Here is an 18,931-nt window from a genome sequence, read left to right on the forward strand (position 1 = left end):
AATGGTGCAATTGTGGTGGGTCTGTGCATGGCAGGCAAGGAAGTTTCAACAAGAAAACACCCATAGCATTAACTGTTCCAAGTTATGGTAAATTGACATCTTCCTAATTTCCTTTCTGTAAGATTTTTGGGTTGGTCTCACTGCCCTCTTAAGAGTGTTTTCAAACAGCATAGCTTTCATTCGTGACATGCAGAACTTTCTCGAGTGCTCAGCAGATATCTCAGCTGCCCTTAATACGTGTGCTTTTCACCCCACGAGGGATCTCACAGAATGGTATGGCATCTGCTTTGCTACAAGACTCAAGTACCTAACACAAGAAAGGTGCTGCTGCTTCGTGTGATTTCTGTGTACAGCTGCTGATCTGAAATGACAACAGCTGCATTGTCCGGTGGGAACATGGCTTAGTTCTTTCTTGTTGTCATGGCCAAAGATGCCAAAAATAAGAAGGCAGTAGTCTCTTTAACATGTTTCCAAACTGAAACCTTTTTAACCAGTTTAGAGCTGAAAACTAGATTTGAAGTGTATTAGTATTTGGTTTTGAATAAACTGAGACAGAGCCTTAAATGCTTGCTGTAGACAATATCAAAACAGTATCACAATTCCAAAATATCAATGGTTCCTAGTAAAACTGGTAGACTCCCATCAGGAAATGAAAAGACCAAATAAAGCTAGGTAAATATTGATAAGCAGATGACTGTTTGTACATTAACTGGGATTTAAAGTGTCTCTTGGAGAAACTACTTCAGGGAGAGAAGAAACACAGCCCATCGGATTGCTCTTCTGATCCATGAGATATTTGGAAGGGCACATATATCCAGCCCTCTCTGAAGTGTGAGCTGATTGATCTCTTCACAAATCCAGTAAGCCCTGGCACCTGTGCCCAGTGCCCTTATATTGTAGCATCTCTACACAACAACTTGCTGCTGCTCTCAGAAATGGGAGCAGAACTCAGGCGAGGTTGATTTATCCCCATTTGTGCTATTTTCTTCTTTCCTCCAAAGGTACTAGATGCCAAGGGAGGCTCTCAGATGCTCCTGTTTCTCCACAGTCTTTAAACTATCCTTCAGTATCCTTGAGCAAGCCATAGCCATTTAGAGCTTTATCAAATTGTAATTACAGTAAATGTCTGTGCTGCTAATGCAGAGGGAAGGAAACCTCATTCACTCTTTAGACAGACACCAATTCTTCCAAGAGCTGGGCCAGGCCAACAGGTTCCTTTCTAATAGCCCATCCCAAGCTGCTTAACACCGCTCCCCTGCCAGAAGTTATCACCTTTTCAGATCTTCAGTAAAACCACTCCAGTCAGCACTACCAGCCAGGCAAAATGACATGGGAAAATTTAAATAGGAGGTCTTTGCTAATAATCCTTGTCATTTTGACAGAAGAGGATTAGGGAGTGCACATATGTGCAGCTCTGCCAGCATAGCTGAGACAGGTGGTAATCAGGGTGGTAAATCTGCTACTGGGGAGAGTAACTCCTCCTCAGCTGGCAAAGCTGTTGACATATTTATCAGTACCCTGAGCTGGATCCCTCGTCCCATGTTGGCAGCACAGCTGCTTGCTACAGTGCACCGCAGCGAATGCTCTCCCTGCAGACTCCTGTTCTCAGGGAGCTCATTTCAGCAAAGCTCCTTCTCACTGATGCTCACAGTATCCCTGAAAGGCTCATCTGGTTCGGCTAACACTTCTCCAGAGGCAATCGCCAGCCTGCTCCCCAATGCTGTGGGGCCTGCCGCCCCTTGGGGGGTCCTCATTTTCCAGTAGTCACAGCAGCAGGTGTGTGTCTGAGTGTTTCCCGCTGCTGCAGAGTCAGGCCTGCCTGTGCCTGAGGCAGACACCTCTGGGGCTTACGTCTAAACATTGTGAATTCTGTGAACTACCTGCCCAGGGTATGTTCTGCATATATTGCTACATTCTGTGAACGTGCTTGGAAATAAGGAAATTATTCCGTTAGTAAATTCAATTTCTATCTGATTATATAGCAACTGTTTAGACACTTCATCTTTCATTTATGTCAATGAACATGCTGCAGAGGAAAACATTTCCACACCGCAGTCCACAAGATAACCACGTTCTTGCAGTGTGGCTAAGTAAAACAGAAGGGATGCCAGCTCTAGCCATTCAGATGCACAATGAGTTTCAGGAGGACTGGTCTTTAGCCATTAAACTTGCAGCACACCAAACACAAAAACAAACAATGACCTTGCACTAAAATTAAATTGTACTATTTTTAAAAGCCTTTTTGTCTAAACTCAGCCATGAAGAAGTGTCTAACAAGCCTCCTGCAGTTGCCATTACTTATGCTTAGAAGGAGTAAAGCAAAAATCAATACTTCAGCTGCAGCAATGAACCAGCCATGGACATATGAGAGGACCGTCTGAATATTGCAGTTGAAATCTGCTTGTCTAAGGATGATCTGGATGTTTCTTGTGACTTGCAAATTCTCTTCTGATTTTCTATTTGTAACATAAGCTTAGAGGGTAAACTGCAGCATGAGCACAGATTGATGCTGTAACTCTCAAATTTATTTGAAGGCTAACGGCTCAATTTTTAAAAAAGTAAAAAAGCCTACATATTCCTCTTCTTTGTTTAGCTTATTGGTGCTCAGCAGCAGGAGCATCATCTGTTTATTAGTCCCTAAGATGAGAGTCTTATATTCAGCTACTGCAGTTCTCTTAAGTCTTTCCAATATGCACATAACCCCACATAGTCACATGTAGATGCCACTTCTGCAGCACTGTCATGTTGCAGGAGCTCAAAACCAGAATATTTTGTGCCTTAACAAAAAGTGAATGAAATGATTGTCATCCCATCTGGAGATTTCAGGTTAAGAATGCAATAGAAGCTGCTGCTTCACTGCATCCAGAGCTCATGTAAAAAACAGGCTGAGGTATTTGGTGGTATAAACCAGATTTGGGTTGAAAGGATATAATGATGCCTTTCTAGAAGCAGCACACTATGCATGTAAGTAGCCTGTTCTTGACTCAGAATAATATTGGCACTTGCCCTTTTGGAAATCTGATTAGAAATGTCATCTTTGCTTTATGCTAACAGGTAAAAGTTTGCTTTGAGTGATCTGAGTATAATCTGAAACTATGTTAACACGCATCGTCGTCTTCTAGATCTGCTGCAAGCCAAAGTAGAACTGCAGTTCCTTGGTCTGGAGTGTTTCATGCTACAACTGTGTGATTTTCCCCCATTATATTATGGTGTTTTGACTTTGAAGTTTATGCCTGCTGGTATTAAGTCTAAATTCAGAATGTGTTTCAAATAAGTAATAGGTGGAGTAATCAATTTTAATACCAGAAGCAACCATGGAATCATGTTGTCTAACCTGCTGATTGTATGGTCCCCAGAACTGTAAGTTAAACATATTAAGCACAGTAACTTGGGCTTTACTGAGGCCTCTTGTTATGTTTGTGCCCAACCTTACTCAAATTAAGTTTCTGATTTTAAGCAAAATGCCTATTCTCTTACAGAGCAGTATGTGATGTCCACATTCAAAAGGAACCCACTTGAGCAGGCCTTCAGAACACCCAACGCTCACTTGACATCAAACTACCTGATAAATCAGTACTGGATAACTGTCAGTCATAAAGCTCCAGCCATACTCTACGACTTGTACATGAGGCTGACAGGAAGAAAGCCCAGGTAAGAAATGGCATGCCTTCAACCATTTCCATAATTACTAATGCTATAGAGAGGAAATCTCTAACAGGATCTGAAAACTGGCTGCATCAGCTTGGAGGCCCTAATCTTCTCCCTTCCTCCAGTCCTTTTTTTTTTTTTTAACTGCATGGTTGTAGCTAAGCATAGCCCAGGATTCCCACCCTTTCCATTATTCAGGGAACAGCACACATTGTAAATTCAGCTTTACAAACTCTGGAGGTTCCCAAGCAAGCAGAAGAGGAATATTAGGTCAGAGCTGCTCTCTTTGGTCCTCCTGTAAAAGTTCCTCCAAAGGAATAATGAAGTTAATGTCTGGATAGTAAAGCAGCTGCTATTTCATCCTCATTGCTTATATATAAGCACTGTCCTGTTATTCTCTGTACTGCAAGATTTCAATTGTTAAAATATTCTTATGTGAATGCTTCAATCTGTCATGAGTACAAACTCAGGCTGTATAAAGCCTTGAGACTGGCAAGGTTTAGAACATCACAACTAATTTTTTTCTTGTAAATCAGATGCAAAATTAGTAGTTGCTAGCACTGGCTCAAAGCTCTGAAATCCAGAAAGACATAATGATTGCTTCCAAGTATGAATAAACTCTGAATTCTATTTACAAGGACAATTTACCATTACAATTGGTATTTGAGCCTTGGCAGTGTCATGGCTAGAGTAAACACAGGCATGTGTGTCCTATGTGGACAGAATCCTTTTGTAAATAATTGACTTGGCCAACTTCTGTCCTTATTCCTTGCAACCACAGAGGAGAATTTATTGCACAGTAGAAGAGTATGTCAGTGCTGTGCTCTGTGTCCACTGCTCTGCTAGTTAGAAAGCTGGCTTCACCAAAACTGAAACAGGTAATAGTAAGTACTAAGCATTACTGTTACAACTGACATTTCTTTTCATGAAGGTGATCATCATTGGTAGCCAATGGACATTGTCCATAGTACTATCCTTGAATTTCAAGTAGAGCTCAGCATGAACTCATGTTGAGAAAGATTTCTTCTGAACTTTCAGATTTGTGACCCAAGCAAACAGGGCTAAAACAACAAGTTTGGGAGTTCTCCAAGTCTTTTTTTGTAATTCCCCTTTCTTCTTACAGAGCTACTACAGCTTATCCAGATACTGCTGCAATTTGGTAGAAAACAGGCATGGTAGCGGTTCATTCTTTCTTTTTTCACAGCTACCTAAATATCATGTCTTTATGCTCTAAGGGTAGCAAACCACATTCAGATTAAAAAAGGGCGAATGTGTCACTGAACCTGCTTTAAATGTTCACCTTTAATTTTTCACTCTACTTTAAACAAGCATCTAGGCTTAACTTTCATCCCACTTGTCACTCCCATCTATTGAAGTATAAACTATCCTTATAGCAGTTTCCTGAACTGTCTCCATGACCATATGCCAGATTTACAAGCAGTAAGAAGGAACTTCTTTGCCACAAACAAGGCTTAGGCCTCAGTTCTCTACTGTAGCCTTAGTCAACTCATTGTAAGGAAGTGCGTTACCGTACAGGATATGTTATCTGGCAACTGGTTGTGGTTTTGCAAGTCTGCTGTTTATTCAGGACAGCCTATGACCTTCACTAATTTGAATTGCAAGGTACTTGGGAGGAACTCAGTTGTAGTTCCTCGTGTAGCTATGCTGTATCACATGCAACACCTTATGGCTAGCAGTGGGAAAGGGCAGGTACAAGGGTCATTTTCATCAGCTTTAGACTTGTGTATAACTCCTTTCCTAGGAATGTTACTTTAAGCATTAGCTCTTTTCACATAAATTGCCAGATGCCTAGCAAAACTGCCTTAAATGGCTTCCAGTTGTTGCTACATCCTTATCCATGGCTTAGAAAATAATGTCATTAGTAGTCTTTCAGGGCAATCTGTCACACCTGAGAATCTGCTCATGCAAGGCTCAGTGTGGGAGCAAATAAGGAAATCATTGCTGTAAATAGCTTTCAAGAAGACAAGATGCATTTCTGAAGTATAAATACTAAGGCTGTCAGTGAGAGCTAATGCTTGTTTTGGGGGGTTTTTTTTCCCTCTCAGTTCATCCAAAATGGAGAATGAGATACTCTGTAAGAAACCTTTGCCATAGCCTCTGAAAGGCTACAGAGAAGCATTTTTCAGTGCTGTTCAGTGATGTTTTTCAGTGCATCAGTTTTGAATCCCAATTAGTTACTAATTTTAACTTGGTGATGACATTTGGGCTCTACCGGTTAGCATGAACTACAGTTTTCAAACATACCTCTTTAAATGCCTTTGTTTCTGTCTTTGACCCCTACTTTCATCCATTCAGATATGTTGCTTTTGGTAGGTCTACACTGACCGGTACAGGCACAGCTCATTTTGCCCAGATTGCCAAGAGGTCATGTGGATGGGATTTTTGTTTCCCAGTGTGACAGCTCATTTTAAAAACAAAAGATGTGGACACATGTTTGTTATCGTTGTTTCTGACAGATTCCATTATCCCTAAACACTCTAAAGATAGTGAATACTTTTTAGGAGCGAGTTTGAGGGGCAACTTCAAATCTGTGCAAACTAATCATCTACTTTGTTTCCCAAATTCTTAAAAGGTATTAAAATATTCTCAAAGCATTGCCCCATAGTTCTTATCTACTTGGAGACAACCAGGAAGATTAATCTGAAGTAATTTTTAAGCAGTTTAGTTAAACTGCATTCAGTCTATGTACACATAATTATTCAGAATGAAAATACCCTTAATCTGATGGTTTACTTTATTTCTAAAATGAAGGCTGCTTTAATTCTGAGTAGGAGTGTCTGTGTAAGGTTTTAATGCACTTTAAATTCACTTTGAGTAAGCTGCACGGTTCTCCTCGGAGTTGATGTACTCATTGTGTCTTTTTCTGCTGTTCTTACTGCTTATTGTAGTGGCAGTTGCATCTGTGCCGAGCAAGGCCAGCCTGGCACCATTCTTCTGCAGACTGCCTTCTTTTATTTGTCAAGTGACTTTGCTACCCTCTGGGCAGCTCAAAATTTCTCATGAAAACAACTCTGTATTCCACAGAAAATCATCCTTTTAATGCTTTCTCTTGCCCTTATCCATTCTGAGAGAACATGGCATATCCTCAAAATTGACCAAGCACTGCACATCGTTTTGTGCAAAAGAGGCCTTTTGTACTCATAACCATTGGGATAGCTGTAAAATAATCCTGTGAGATAGGACAGCAATACTGTCATCCTCTTTCATATAAAAATGCGTTATGTAAAAGCCCAAGACAAATGAGAGACTTGAACCTATATTTCCAAAGTCCTTGTTTAGCAGCTGTACCCCTGAAATAGCATTCCTCTTTATCAGGCCACTCACACTCTAGGGAGATGTTCATACAGTTCCAAAAATAAATGTCTATGGACTGGACAGTTTTCAAGGTCATCTGGAATCCCTCACTAGACATACATTCTGTCAAACCCTTCCTCCAAACTGACACTACACAAGGAGAGGACTGGCCCTTAAGGAAAAAAAGAATTTTTGTTATATACAGTTCAAAGAAGCCCAAAGCCACAAAAAACATGCCATTTTCTGAAAACTGAAGTTGAGCAATGGATTTCATGGCTTGTCCATGCTGCAGATGCAGCAGCCTCTGAATTGGAGCTGGCTCAGTACAAACTAAATCCAAAATCAGAGCCTCACTGTGGCAGTCAACTCAGCTTTGAGAACAGAAGTGCATTTGTGCAGTAGAAGGAGATGTATCCACTCCATGAGGCAAGCAATACATCTTTGTGAGTTTGCAGTCTGCTGTGCAGATCATATGGGCTCTTCCCTTCACAGTACCACATGGTGTAGGTATGTTGTTGGCCTCTCACCCTTGTTTAGTTCATGCTAGCAAATTAGGCTTTCATCCTGCCCTGGGAGGTGCACTTTTGCACCCATGTTGAAGCCAACAATAAAGGCTGTAGGATCAAGGACCTCAGCTGGTGGCGTTAGATCCTTGCTGAGCAAGTTCTCAGCCTGGTGAGCACCAGTGAAGTGCTTTGCTGGAATCACAACTCTTATTCACCTGGACTGGTGAAACACTTATGGATCAAAACTCTAGTTTTTGCAAAGGTCAAGTTTCCTATCCATTGCTGACAATCCTACTCTGTTTCAGAATGATGAAGATTATCAATCGACTGCACAAGTCTATGATGCTCCTGCAGTATTTCTCCACCCAGTCCTGGGACTGGTCTTCAGATAATATGAATATGTTAATGAGTCATCTTAACCCAGAGGACAAAAAGGTAAGCATACCTTGTATATGGATTGCTAAACTGCAGTTCTGTTCATCTGCAGCAGTTTTGGTGTACGGTTGAGCCTTCAAATGACACCTGCCTAGATGACTGGAATTAACCTTAGACAGAAATAATGCATCCCCCCTTTGTTTTATTAAATAACAAATCAGGAACAATCTATTATAGGAAGATGTTTTCTCCTGAGATGTATTGCAGAAACAGATGAATCAGTAACTGAAGTCTTTCCAGCTAATGTGGCAGCTCTCTATCTTTAATTCTCAGGTTTCTATTTGGCCTATAAACAATCTAGATTTGTTTCCACAGATCAAATAGATTGTATGAAGGGAGCATCACTTTATATTCTCTACGACCCAACTGTACTGCGACCTTTGTGTTGGGGAAGCTAAAGGCATCATATGCAGTGCTGGTGTAATACCTCCCGCATGGTTGGCTACATAGACTGGAATACCCAATGGCGTAGGAAATCTAGGGACATTCTCTTCTGGATGGGCACACTTTTTTCTTTCTAAGAAGAAATGGTCAGTTCCAGTCTTCATGTCACAGCTCCAGGCCCTGAAAATCTCAGGCATCCTCCTTCATGGGAAGATAAGACTATGTTAACTAATGTCCTTTACAGGGACCCCAGAAAGAGAATATCAACAGTAATGCAAGGATCTATGCTAAAGGTAGTTTTGTTGTAATCAGTTAGTCACTGAAGCTGTATAGCATTCCCAAAAATCTTCCTACCCTAGTTTTCTGTGTGTCTTGCTTTTGGAAAACTAGAGAGCTCCTTTACAACACCACTTTCTCCTTCCTCTCTTCTGGCAGTCCCTGGCTTTTGGTGGGTGACCTGGATGGAATTCACGTGAAAGATTTTGGCATTTTCATCTATGTTGATTTTAAAAGGCACTGTCTCAAGAAGCTTAGTTAACACAGTGTCTTATCCTGAGCAATACAAAAAAGCTCTTGTTTGATTCAAGTCTCCTGAGAGCAGTTATTTTGCAGGATGTCAAGCTCTGCTGTACTCTTTATAGGTTTGAAATACTTCTTCTTAACAATAGGACTGTAACTGAATGACTGAGGGAACACAACGAGTAGGAGAATTTTGTGATATGCACTGAATCCTATGCTGCTACTGCTACATTGCAAGCCGTACTCAAACAAAATAGTGTATGGGCAGCACAGATGTCTATACATATCTGACAGACACACCAGGATCTGCATGGTAGCTAACCTGTGCTTGGCACAGTTAGGCAACCCCTCTCTGCTCAGTTGTTGCCATTCTGATACCGAAACTCTTGCACCAAACCAAATGGGCTGCATTGAAAGGAAGATATTTTCCAGGTATCTTCCCTTTTAAGCCCTTGTAAATAAAAAATGTTGTTCACTTCATTCATTCATTAAAAAAAAACCACTTCTCTACAAAACCACCTTCTCTTTACAAATCAAGTCGTTTCTTTGCTCTAATAGATAACCACCTAAGAGCATTGCTAACAATTTTTCCAATATCAGCATTTGAAACTAACTGGTGTCATTAGCTCTGCAATGAGATTTCTCAAAGCCAAACAAAAGAGTAAGCCATTCCTTGGATTTCTACCGGTCTAGATACTGAGAGAGAATGCAGCACAGCACAAAGTAATAACTGATGCAAAGGTACCTGTTGATTAAATGTCCAGTTCATTTGTTTACACTCAAAACATAATTCTAATGACACATCAAAAAAACTGCAAGAAGGCTTTCAGATGAATCAGCTTGCATTAGTGGAATGCTATTTTTCTTCCATGCTTTATAAATGCATATATATGTATATATATATATACATATATTTATATACAAGTGGCCACCTGAAAGAAACAATTATCTTTGTTTCCTCAAGCTAGCACCACATTTCTACTTGTTTTGCCCAAATTGCCAATTAGGTAAGACAGGGATGAACATTAATTCACAGATTTGAAGTACAGTTTGTTAGTGCCCATCTCTTCTTTGAAACTTGGTGGCTTTAAAAACTTAGCAGAGAGGGCCTTATCAGGAGCAGAGGACAATGAATAATTGATGCTTAAAGTGTACTTGTTTTGAATTCTGGTATTTAAACACTGCTCTTTGTCTTTAAATCCCAGTTGTACAACTTTGATGTTCGCCAGCTGCATTGGTCAGAGTACATTGAAAGCTACTGCCTAGGTGCTAAGAAGTACTTGCTAAATGAAGACATGTCTGGGATTCCAGCAGCAAAGCAACATTTAAGAAAGTAAGTCGTACCTAGTGACAAGGATCACAGTTTCTGGCTACTTTGAATGGCTCTTGAGAAAAATTATTCTGTTTATATTGCAACAAGTTATTGCTGAATAATATGCAAGATAAACACAGCACAGCTTCTTTCTTATGGCAGAAGGTGCTTGGTCCAGTATTTAATTTTTCCATCCTGTGAGAAACCAAGACTAACAATAAACTTAACAATCAGAGGCTAGATATTTTGTCTTTACAGAAAATGTCCAAATAATGAAGTTACAATGCATAAGAGGAGTCCACAAATGCAGAATTTCCAGCTCATTCAGAATTACAATAGAAAAATGAAAGTCAGATTTAGAATTTATGAAGCTCCTAAAAGCTTTTAGCAATTCAAAGGGATTGCGTAAAAACTTTAAGCATGCATGTTATTTTAAATTTCATTTTAAAGTTGAAGTTTCTAATCATTTGGAAGGGGTGGATATGCAGATGGGCAAAATGAGATAGTCCCTCTCCAGTTCAATTAAATACTGTGCTTTTCGTGTCTTCTCCAACCCTCTTCCTGAGAAGTGCAGGCAAGAGGAGAAAGAGAAACTCTTGTGCAGAATTAGCCTGAGAGTTTCTTTTAAGAAAACCATAGCTGTGCACTGTAAATACTAGACAAATAAAAGTAGTTGCCAAAGGAAGGAATCCTAAACAAGTTCCTAATCATTTTAAAAAAGATTTATAAGACCCTCTGTAACAATGGCCCCATAAGCCCAAGTAGGTAGGATAATGTTAGTGTTAGAGTTTACAAACTAAATAAAGGACTCTTACAAGAATCAAACCATTCTTGGGCTTATTAGGTATGAAACCATTGGTCAGACATTGGGTAAGTAAGGGTTACAGAGAACTGTAGAAACAAAGACGACTAGCAGGTCAAAGACTCAGTAATTCAATTTAAATCCATGGTTAAAAAAAAAAAAAATACCCTACAGCACCGCAAAAAAATACCCTACAGCACCGCAAAAATGAAGGCCACTGATGATTATTCAGTAACGCAACACTATAGCTGAGGTTTCACCCAACAGGAAAGCTTTTTCATCAGCCCCAGCAAAAATCCTCCAGCCAGTCAGTGATCCTACATAATCAAAAATAACCAATATACCCAAACAGAGCAGGACATTTCCTAGTCCATCGTTTAGAAATCACTTCTCACTATGAACTCGGTGTCTATGCTGGTCTGAAAGGAGAATACACAAAACAACAGAGACTTGGAATACAGATATTCAACCTATCCTATTAACTATTCACTACAGCATAACATCAGCACCATTCCTGGCAGGATGGTACTGTGGGACAGAAGGAAGACGTCCTAGGCTCAGTGTCTTCACTAAAATAGGAATGGCAAAAAGCTCAAGGACCACTTGTAAAAAGAATTTCTTAAAAAATTATCTGCAGTAAATGAAATAAGGTGGTACGGTTTTGGGGTGGGTTTTTTTCTTCCTCCATAATATGCGTCTCTCTTTCTCAGGCTGAGGAACATCCGATATGCATTCAACACCACCCTTCTAGTAATCATCTGGCGCATTTTCATTGCAAGGTCACAGATGGCTCGAAACATCTGGTACTTTGTGGTGAGCCTCTGCTATAAGTTCCTTTCCTACTTCAGGGCATCCAGCACCCTCAGGCACTGAAGCAGTCCATCAGCACCCAGCCTCTTCCAGAAGGACCTCCATCTCCTCTAATCTGCAACTGTGGGTATCTGGGCCTGAAAGTAGCAGAAAATCAACTCCCTCCAACAGCAGCCTGCATTTATTGTGCACTGTTATATGTTCACCTTTTTAATTTTAACTAATGCTTTAATACATGGTGGTCTTTCTTCCATAGGACCAGGCTGATTTTTAAAGCCATAACTGAAGCTTTAGGAGCAGGTCAAGCTGGAATCTTTCATCCAGAGTCAGATGTGCAAGAGTATGGATTAACCAAAGCCACTGTCCTCCCATGCACTGCCTAGGCTATCTCAATCCCATCTTCCTCCTTAAGCAAGGCAAAGTTAAGGGCATAGAAACTTGAAAGAAAGGGATGTGATCAGAGAAGAAACAGTTGAGGAAATTAACCTGTGAGAGGTCTTCCTAAAGAGACTATTCCTTCATTCTCATTCAGTGAAATGGTACCTTACTGAAAATCATGATTTCACATTGTCTGTTTTTCAAAACTTAGAGAAAAAACAAAATCACTTGTAATAGGCCAGTGAACACACTGAACATTTTTCAGGTTTTGTCTTAGATTGCTACTGAGGACTGATACTTCCCAGCCATAATTGAAGACATGCATAGAATTCATGTACCTGTGTTAACTGTGCTCACTCACAAGCTGCTTTATTATGGAGAGGCATTTTTCTCTCTGTGGTTAAGCTTGCAGTTTAATTTCTGTTATAAAGCCCCATTCTTGCATTTATCACTTTTGCTTGGAACATTTTCTTTCAGCTTGAAAAATGCTGTATTTACTCTGAGGATGAAGAGAAGACTTCTGAAAAGTTTGAATAAAAATTCCGAAGCTTTATTTGAGGAATAGGTCCTTTTTCTCCCCGCTCCATTTGTCTGTAGAAAATTTCTCTGCATATAGCTCAGAAGCAGCCTGTTACTGCCCTTCAAGCTTTCATTACGGCTAAATCACTCTGCAGTTGATCACTTGCACTGGCCAAGCAAGTATAAAGGAGTGTACGGAGGGAATCCAATCAGGCCAATTCTGCTACCACTGCTGCCAGTAGGAATTAAAGAGTTCAGAACTTGCTTTTGTTGAGGATATGAAAGATTTCATTGACTTCTGTTTGAAACCAATTATGCTCCATGAAGGTAAAACATTTTGTCTTTTGTTGTAGTTTAGAAAGGACCTCAAGGATCCTACTAAAGCCCAGAGCTACAGGAGATGTTTGTTTGACTTAGTAACAGATGTCACTGATTTCGGAATGGCAGGTTTTAGGTTTTTTCTAAGTATGAATTCCTGTGGGGAGAGAAAGAAAGAGAACCTTCTTCAAAGTAGCTGGTGAAATGATGGCCCTACCACAACAGCAACAAATCTATTTTGCTATCACATTTTCAAAGTCAAATCTAATACTGGAATATTTTTTTTTATTTTGAGTAAACGGAATAAGCACTTTAAGATTATGAGACTTTAAAACAACTACTTTTTGAAACAACTGCAGCATCCAACTTGTCTAGTCTTCCATCATTCTAGCTGTCTGAAAAAGTACATCCCAAAAATTAACACAGTGGTTCTTTTCAGTGCTGAGAATAGCAAAGCACTTACGAAGCTATCATTCTTTAAAAGTTATACCTGTTTTTGGCAGTGAAGACAAGTTATGACGACAGTGTATTTTCGTCTTAGGTCTCCAAGCTGGTTCAAAAGTCTTTTTAAAAGAACAAGGAATTAATTTCCTCCATGTATTCCCTAGAGGTCTAGTTTCAAGCAATTGCCAAAGGATGCTTGCAGCGGAACCTGACCAGAAGGACACTGTCCAAAATGGCAGGGCTCTGCCATTGCCTACAAAGGCCTCAGTGCTTGCCACATGTTGCTTCAGGCCTATGCTCAGGTAGGTTAAGCACCCGGTTTACAAAGATGCAAGTGTTTTTAAGCTCTTCACTTGAAAACATACTTTCACTGTACCAGTTGTGAGCCAAGTGTTTTCCAGCTCTAGAAAGGTATGCATGCTGTATATTGCATGTTAGCAATGTGTCACTGCCTGTGAATTTGGGAGCTATTGGTTCAGTCACCTGGGGCTGGACACTTCATGTGCAACGCTTCTTTAGCAGTGTATATCATGGATGTCAGCTGCATTATACTTGAAAGCCTGGCTAATTTGGCTATGTGGAGACTGCATAGCCTTGTCAGAGTGAGGCAGGGCTCTGTAGGGATTCCTCTGCGTTAGAAAGTATTTGCTCAAGTAAATATTCAACTATCAACCAGTTTTCAGTCTTTTCTCACATGAAATGTTAAAAACAAAAATAAAAGTGCAGACTATTTTGAAAGAAACTTAACTAAAAAAAAAAAGGCAAGAATGCTAACTGATATCCTAGAATTCTTAAGTGCCTATCTTATGTATAAAGAGAAGCAATAGCTAAGGGGATCATAACTCTTCAGTTGTCCACATGACAGACAAAAAAAACAGTTCTGCAGAAGAGTCAAATACTGCAGACAGCAGAGCACCTACAACATCTGGCTGAAGTACACAGACAAAACCTACTGCTGTTGGGCTATGAGTAAAGTCTCCTGCCATCCCTCCCCAATCCTCATCATGCCGTGTGTTCAGCAAATATGCCTATAGGCATGCATAATTACTTGCACAGGCTGTGTTGTCCCAACAAGTCTGATACGTATCTTTGCTCAGGATCTGAACTGTATCCGGAGCGTATCCAGACCTGCAAAAAGATGCTTTGGGTTTCACTCAGAGTGGTGGTTGTGGTGACATGTTTTAAAGCACTTCAGCGTTTTGCTGAAGGTAACAGAAGTAGCAAAGCTACTACTCATCCCTGCAAAACAGCAGGAGTTGCTGGGGATGTGAGAAGCATAGCTGTTGCAGACAGTTCATGCTATCCTGGCAGACTTTCACAACCCACACAACATTGCCCGCAGCTGGCTCCCGAGCTCTAGCCTTCCTTAACACAGACATAATGTGGTGGAACTTGAATCTTTAACCATTTTCTTGTGGCTTCAGATATTTTTCAGGTGATTGTCTGAATCACAAAAGTATTTCAGAAAAACCTCAATACAGAGATTGACACCTGGCAATGGCATTTAGGTGTCAGTCCTGACTGCGATCACAGCAAGCTGGACTGGGTTTAAAACTTGTTCTGACCTCAAGCAGTGACTTACCTTTGGAGTTTTCCTATGTGTTCCTCAGTGCATTTGCATTTGCTCTGAAAAAGCTCAAGCCTTGGGGAACATATCTAAAAGAAAAAAGCCAAGTGACAGCTATTTTTCTTTTTCCTTGCTCCAGCTCCCTCTCTTTCATGTATGCATACACCCTTTTGGCAAATTGAAACCCAAATACAATTATTAAGTTAAATTAGAGGTCCTGTGGAGACCAATATTTGGGAACCACATATTAATGTGAAAAACTCAGCAGTAGAGATTACTCATTACAGTTGAGGGCTAGAGAATTAGATTTTAATACCTGTATGGTTGAAGCAGGACTCAGGCTTTTTACAGAGGTAGCATACAGAGGAAGAGCCCTTTCAGCATTTTGCTATCAATCAGTTGGGTTTCTTGTATTAAAATGCATGAATAAAAGTCCCCCCACCCCTCTCCAGCCTGTCCCCTAGCTTCCGGCAGGCAGCATGGAGACCAATATTAGCAATCATTCTGCACAGCCACTGCAGAAAATATCTGCCACAAGACAGTGCAATGGGGTTATCAGCTGTAATCGTACCCCACGGACTTGCGGTTTACCTACCTGCTTACGGTGTCAGAAGCCTGCATTGCTGCTACAGAAATAACATGGGAACACTGCTGAAACCAGCGTGCTAATGTTTTTGTTAATACTATGCATATATACTAGTCTGTAGGCTATAGCTATAAACTGCCGTGTGAAAGTAATGAAACACTGAATATCATTTCATTGTCAAATAGTGATGGGCATAAGTCATCAAGCTTGCAATTAAGAAGAATCTCTTTTTTATTAAATAGCTATACAAAAAAACCCAAATCCCTAAAATTATTCTGAGTTTAAACTGCCATTTGACTGAAAAACAAGGCTGTTTATCTCCAGCAAGTCTGTTGTAAAAATAAAATTTCTCAGTGCTGAACTTACCTTTTCTCAGTGCTGGGAAGAACCCAGTTCTTCCTTGGTGGGGGGAACAGACATACTGATATATTACAGCTTGTCGGCATATTACCCACCTCTTCAAGAAATGTATTATTTTTAATTTTCCAAGAAAACATGGTTTTATATGTTATGTCTGTGTGTATATTCACATCTTTCAGCACACATTTTCTCATATAACATACCAAGATGGTAAAAATAGTGGATATTGTACTGAAATGCCAGGCTGTGCTTGTTTGGTATGCACTGTCCTAATTCAGTTATGATGAAGCGATAAAACCTACCCTAGTTTCCTATGCAAAGGAAACCTACCTGTAGTACTATTAAATAATCAAATCATTATCATGAATAAGCAACTGGGAAAAGGGGTGGGGGGGCACTCTTTGGTTTGTAAATAAGCTGCAGCTTCATGTTTGAAAGCATGCTGTTGCTCTTCCGGCATTGCAGAAAGTACAGATGAACTTTTATTACAACTGGGCCCTTTATTCTAGTGTAGAGTAAATAATATACTATACCTTCCCCAAAAGCTAAATGGTGAATATCCCATTTCACGGTGCTAATCATTGGTAAGAAGGTGGTACAGACTTACCTAAAGATGATTTAAAAAAAAAAAAGAAAAAGGTATTTGGGGAATAACTAAAGATGTACTTTCCCACTTTTCTCTATTGCTTTAAAAAAATGTGAATTGAGTTGTTTTAATAAGAAGTTTCATGTTAATCTGAAGAAAAGTTTCTTGTTCCTACATAATCTTGGCAGACCCCACTTTACAGTAAAATAACCTATTCTCCCACTGTCCAAGGTTTATATGGTTCTATCTGCTATTTCTATACTCTTGTTAGCTACGAAACAACTTAATGTTATAAATCTTACTTACAAAGTTTCTAATTTAAGGGTGTAATCTTTTGAGCTCTCAAATCTGATAAAATTGTAAAGTCACAAATTATAAGAACCTCAGCCATAAAATTGTTAATATGAAGTTTATGTTATTTTAAACATTTAATAAAACAAAATATTTTAAAACTATGGCTATTTTGCATCAGTTTACTTAAACTTAAAAAAAAATGTGGTTTCTTGCTGGCCGTTGCAGTTGTGCATAGGCTGTATCTTTACAGTGATGCAGCCTGGCTTTCAGACTGTGCGGAACTGAAGGCCCTAAAGACTTGCTGCACAGACAAAGAAAGAAAGCAAAATGCTATTTTTAACAAGAATGCCTGTGAGGCTTTAATCTAGATACCTACCACTAGGAAAAGTGCATCTCTGATCAGTGTCCCACTGAAAGGGATAGGGCCAGATCTTCAGCCAAGGTAAACTGGTAACAACCGAGCTAATTTCCTGAACAACATAACATTTGCATCTGAGATCCATTTCCCCAGATTCCTAGTTTTACAAGTAATGGACTTTATTTTACATTTGGAGTAAAGTTAACTACAAAATGGTCCTCTGGCATAGAGAGATTTTAAAGTCCAAAGAAATATGATATGCTCTTACTTCAACACTCTACCATACAGCAAGAGAAGTTTAAGAATGGTATTGCATAACTAGAGAAAAAAAAATCATGTTTAATATGTGTATCCAAGAAACGCACATAATACTTCTTCAGGTCATCGGGTATGCTTTTAATCTAGCACTTCTCAGGATTGCCAAAAACATCCTGACTCTGTGACAAATATCATACTTCGCTGTACTTTGAAATGTCTCTGAGGCCATTTAGAAGCAGTAGCACAGTAAGTTAGATAATGAGATCACTTTGACAAATAGCAAGACTAACTAGAAAGAGCTTTTTTTACAGGTAGAACATTTACCTTTTCCTGTTCTAAAAACTCTTTTTGATGAAAAAATCTTGATTGGGAACTTCAGTAGTCAAAAATCTTCAACTGCCAAAGCAAAGCTACGGTCTCAAGGTCTGAGTTCAGGAGGTGTGTCAGTGTATCAAATCTTCTGGGTCACTATCAGATATTCAGGAGAAAAAAAAGCATGTATATTTCAACGCTAAAGCTTTAACCTAGTAATTTTTTCAAGTTACCTACATTGGAATAGCCTGAAATCAGTACATTCCCTTAGTTCCTGCAGCAGTTCTGTTTTCAAATACATACGCACATCACAACCTACCACTTGTCCACATTGATCTCACTTAGCTGGCCTACTGGAGCTTGTCCCGTTCCCCCCGCGAGAAGCCACTTTCGCATACCCAGGATAAGTTACGGCTCTTGCCTCTGCCACCACTCCAGTCCCTCTTCCACTATTCTGCAGGAGTAGTGGGAGACAAATTTTAGTCACACATCAAAAAAAATACGTTTTTTTTCACATTATAAGGTTTTTTCACATGAAGAACAGTTGTCAAGTTAAGGTGCTGGGCAAACCTCTCTCCTGGCTGCAGTGCTGTCTGCCCCATACACTGAAGAAGATTCATGGATAGGTAGCTCATTTTAACCTTTTCTAATAAAAAGAAAAGGAGCAGGGAAGAGAGAAAGACCTTGTGACACCTATGATCACTAAAGCAGTACTCAGCAGGAGCAGAGCAGAAGCAATCACCCTGTGTGCTGAGCACAAACTGGAATTTTGCTGTGTTTTGGTACTTCCCTTTTAATTTCAGTGACTGCGATTCCCTGAAATAATATGATTTGCAGGAAATTTCAATCCTGTAAATATATATATTGTATACCTTGTATAAATGTGTGTGTGTGTGTGTGTGTGTGTATTTATATGTCTCAAGACAGAACTGGTCAAGTGACTTAGGGATGCAACACTGTCACAAAATTTGGCAGTTATATATTTCTTGAGAAACATATGGATGCATGTACAAACACCCCCCCCACACACACATGCGCGCACACGCGCGCGCGCACACACACACACACACGCACACACACACACACACACACACACAAAATGTTGGAAAGCAGTGAAAGAGGCCAGATCTAATTTCAGTAGAGCCAAATCCCTTTATAGATGTATTTCTATAAAGCAAGAGGAAGGAGAAGGGGGCAGGGGGGAAGGGTTTACTATTGAT

At 39.9% G+C, this 18,931-nt stretch overlaps 1 protein-coding gene across 7 annotated transcripts in view; it reads left to right on the forward strand.

The window, feature by feature from the left end:
• The window catches only part of FAR2 (fatty acyl-CoA reductase 2), a 151,041-nt gene extending 134,097 nt beyond the window's left edge, over positions 1-16,944 (forward strand). For 6 of the 7 annotated variants that reach the window (XM_026102402.2, XM_026102407.2, XM_026102408.2 and 3 more), the window contains 4 exons: positions 3,480-3,651; positions 7,775-7,904; positions 10,013-10,140; positions 11,632-16,944. In XM_026102402.2, the coding sequence (XP_025958187.1) occupies positions 3,480-3,651; positions 7,775-7,904; positions 10,013-10,140; positions 11,632-11,794 (593 nt within the window). In that variant the 3' untranslated portion in view covers positions 11,795-16,944. The remainder of the gene's footprint in view (positions 1-3,479; positions 3,652-7,774; positions 7,905-10,012; positions 10,141-11,631) is intronic. The other variant, XM_064517503.1, reaches the window with a different exon arrangement.
• The last annotated feature ends 1,987 nt before the right edge of the window (positions 16,945-18,931 follow it).

The sequence above is a fragment of the Dromaius novaehollandiae genome, chromosome 1, assembly GCF_036370855.1.
Source record: "Dromaius novaehollandiae isolate bDroNov1 chromosome 1, bDroNov1.hap1, whole genome shotgun sequence".
In the NCBI taxonomy this organism is placed as follows: Eukaryota; Metazoa; Chordata; class Aves; order Casuariiformes; family Dromaiidae; genus Dromaius; species Dromaius novaehollandiae.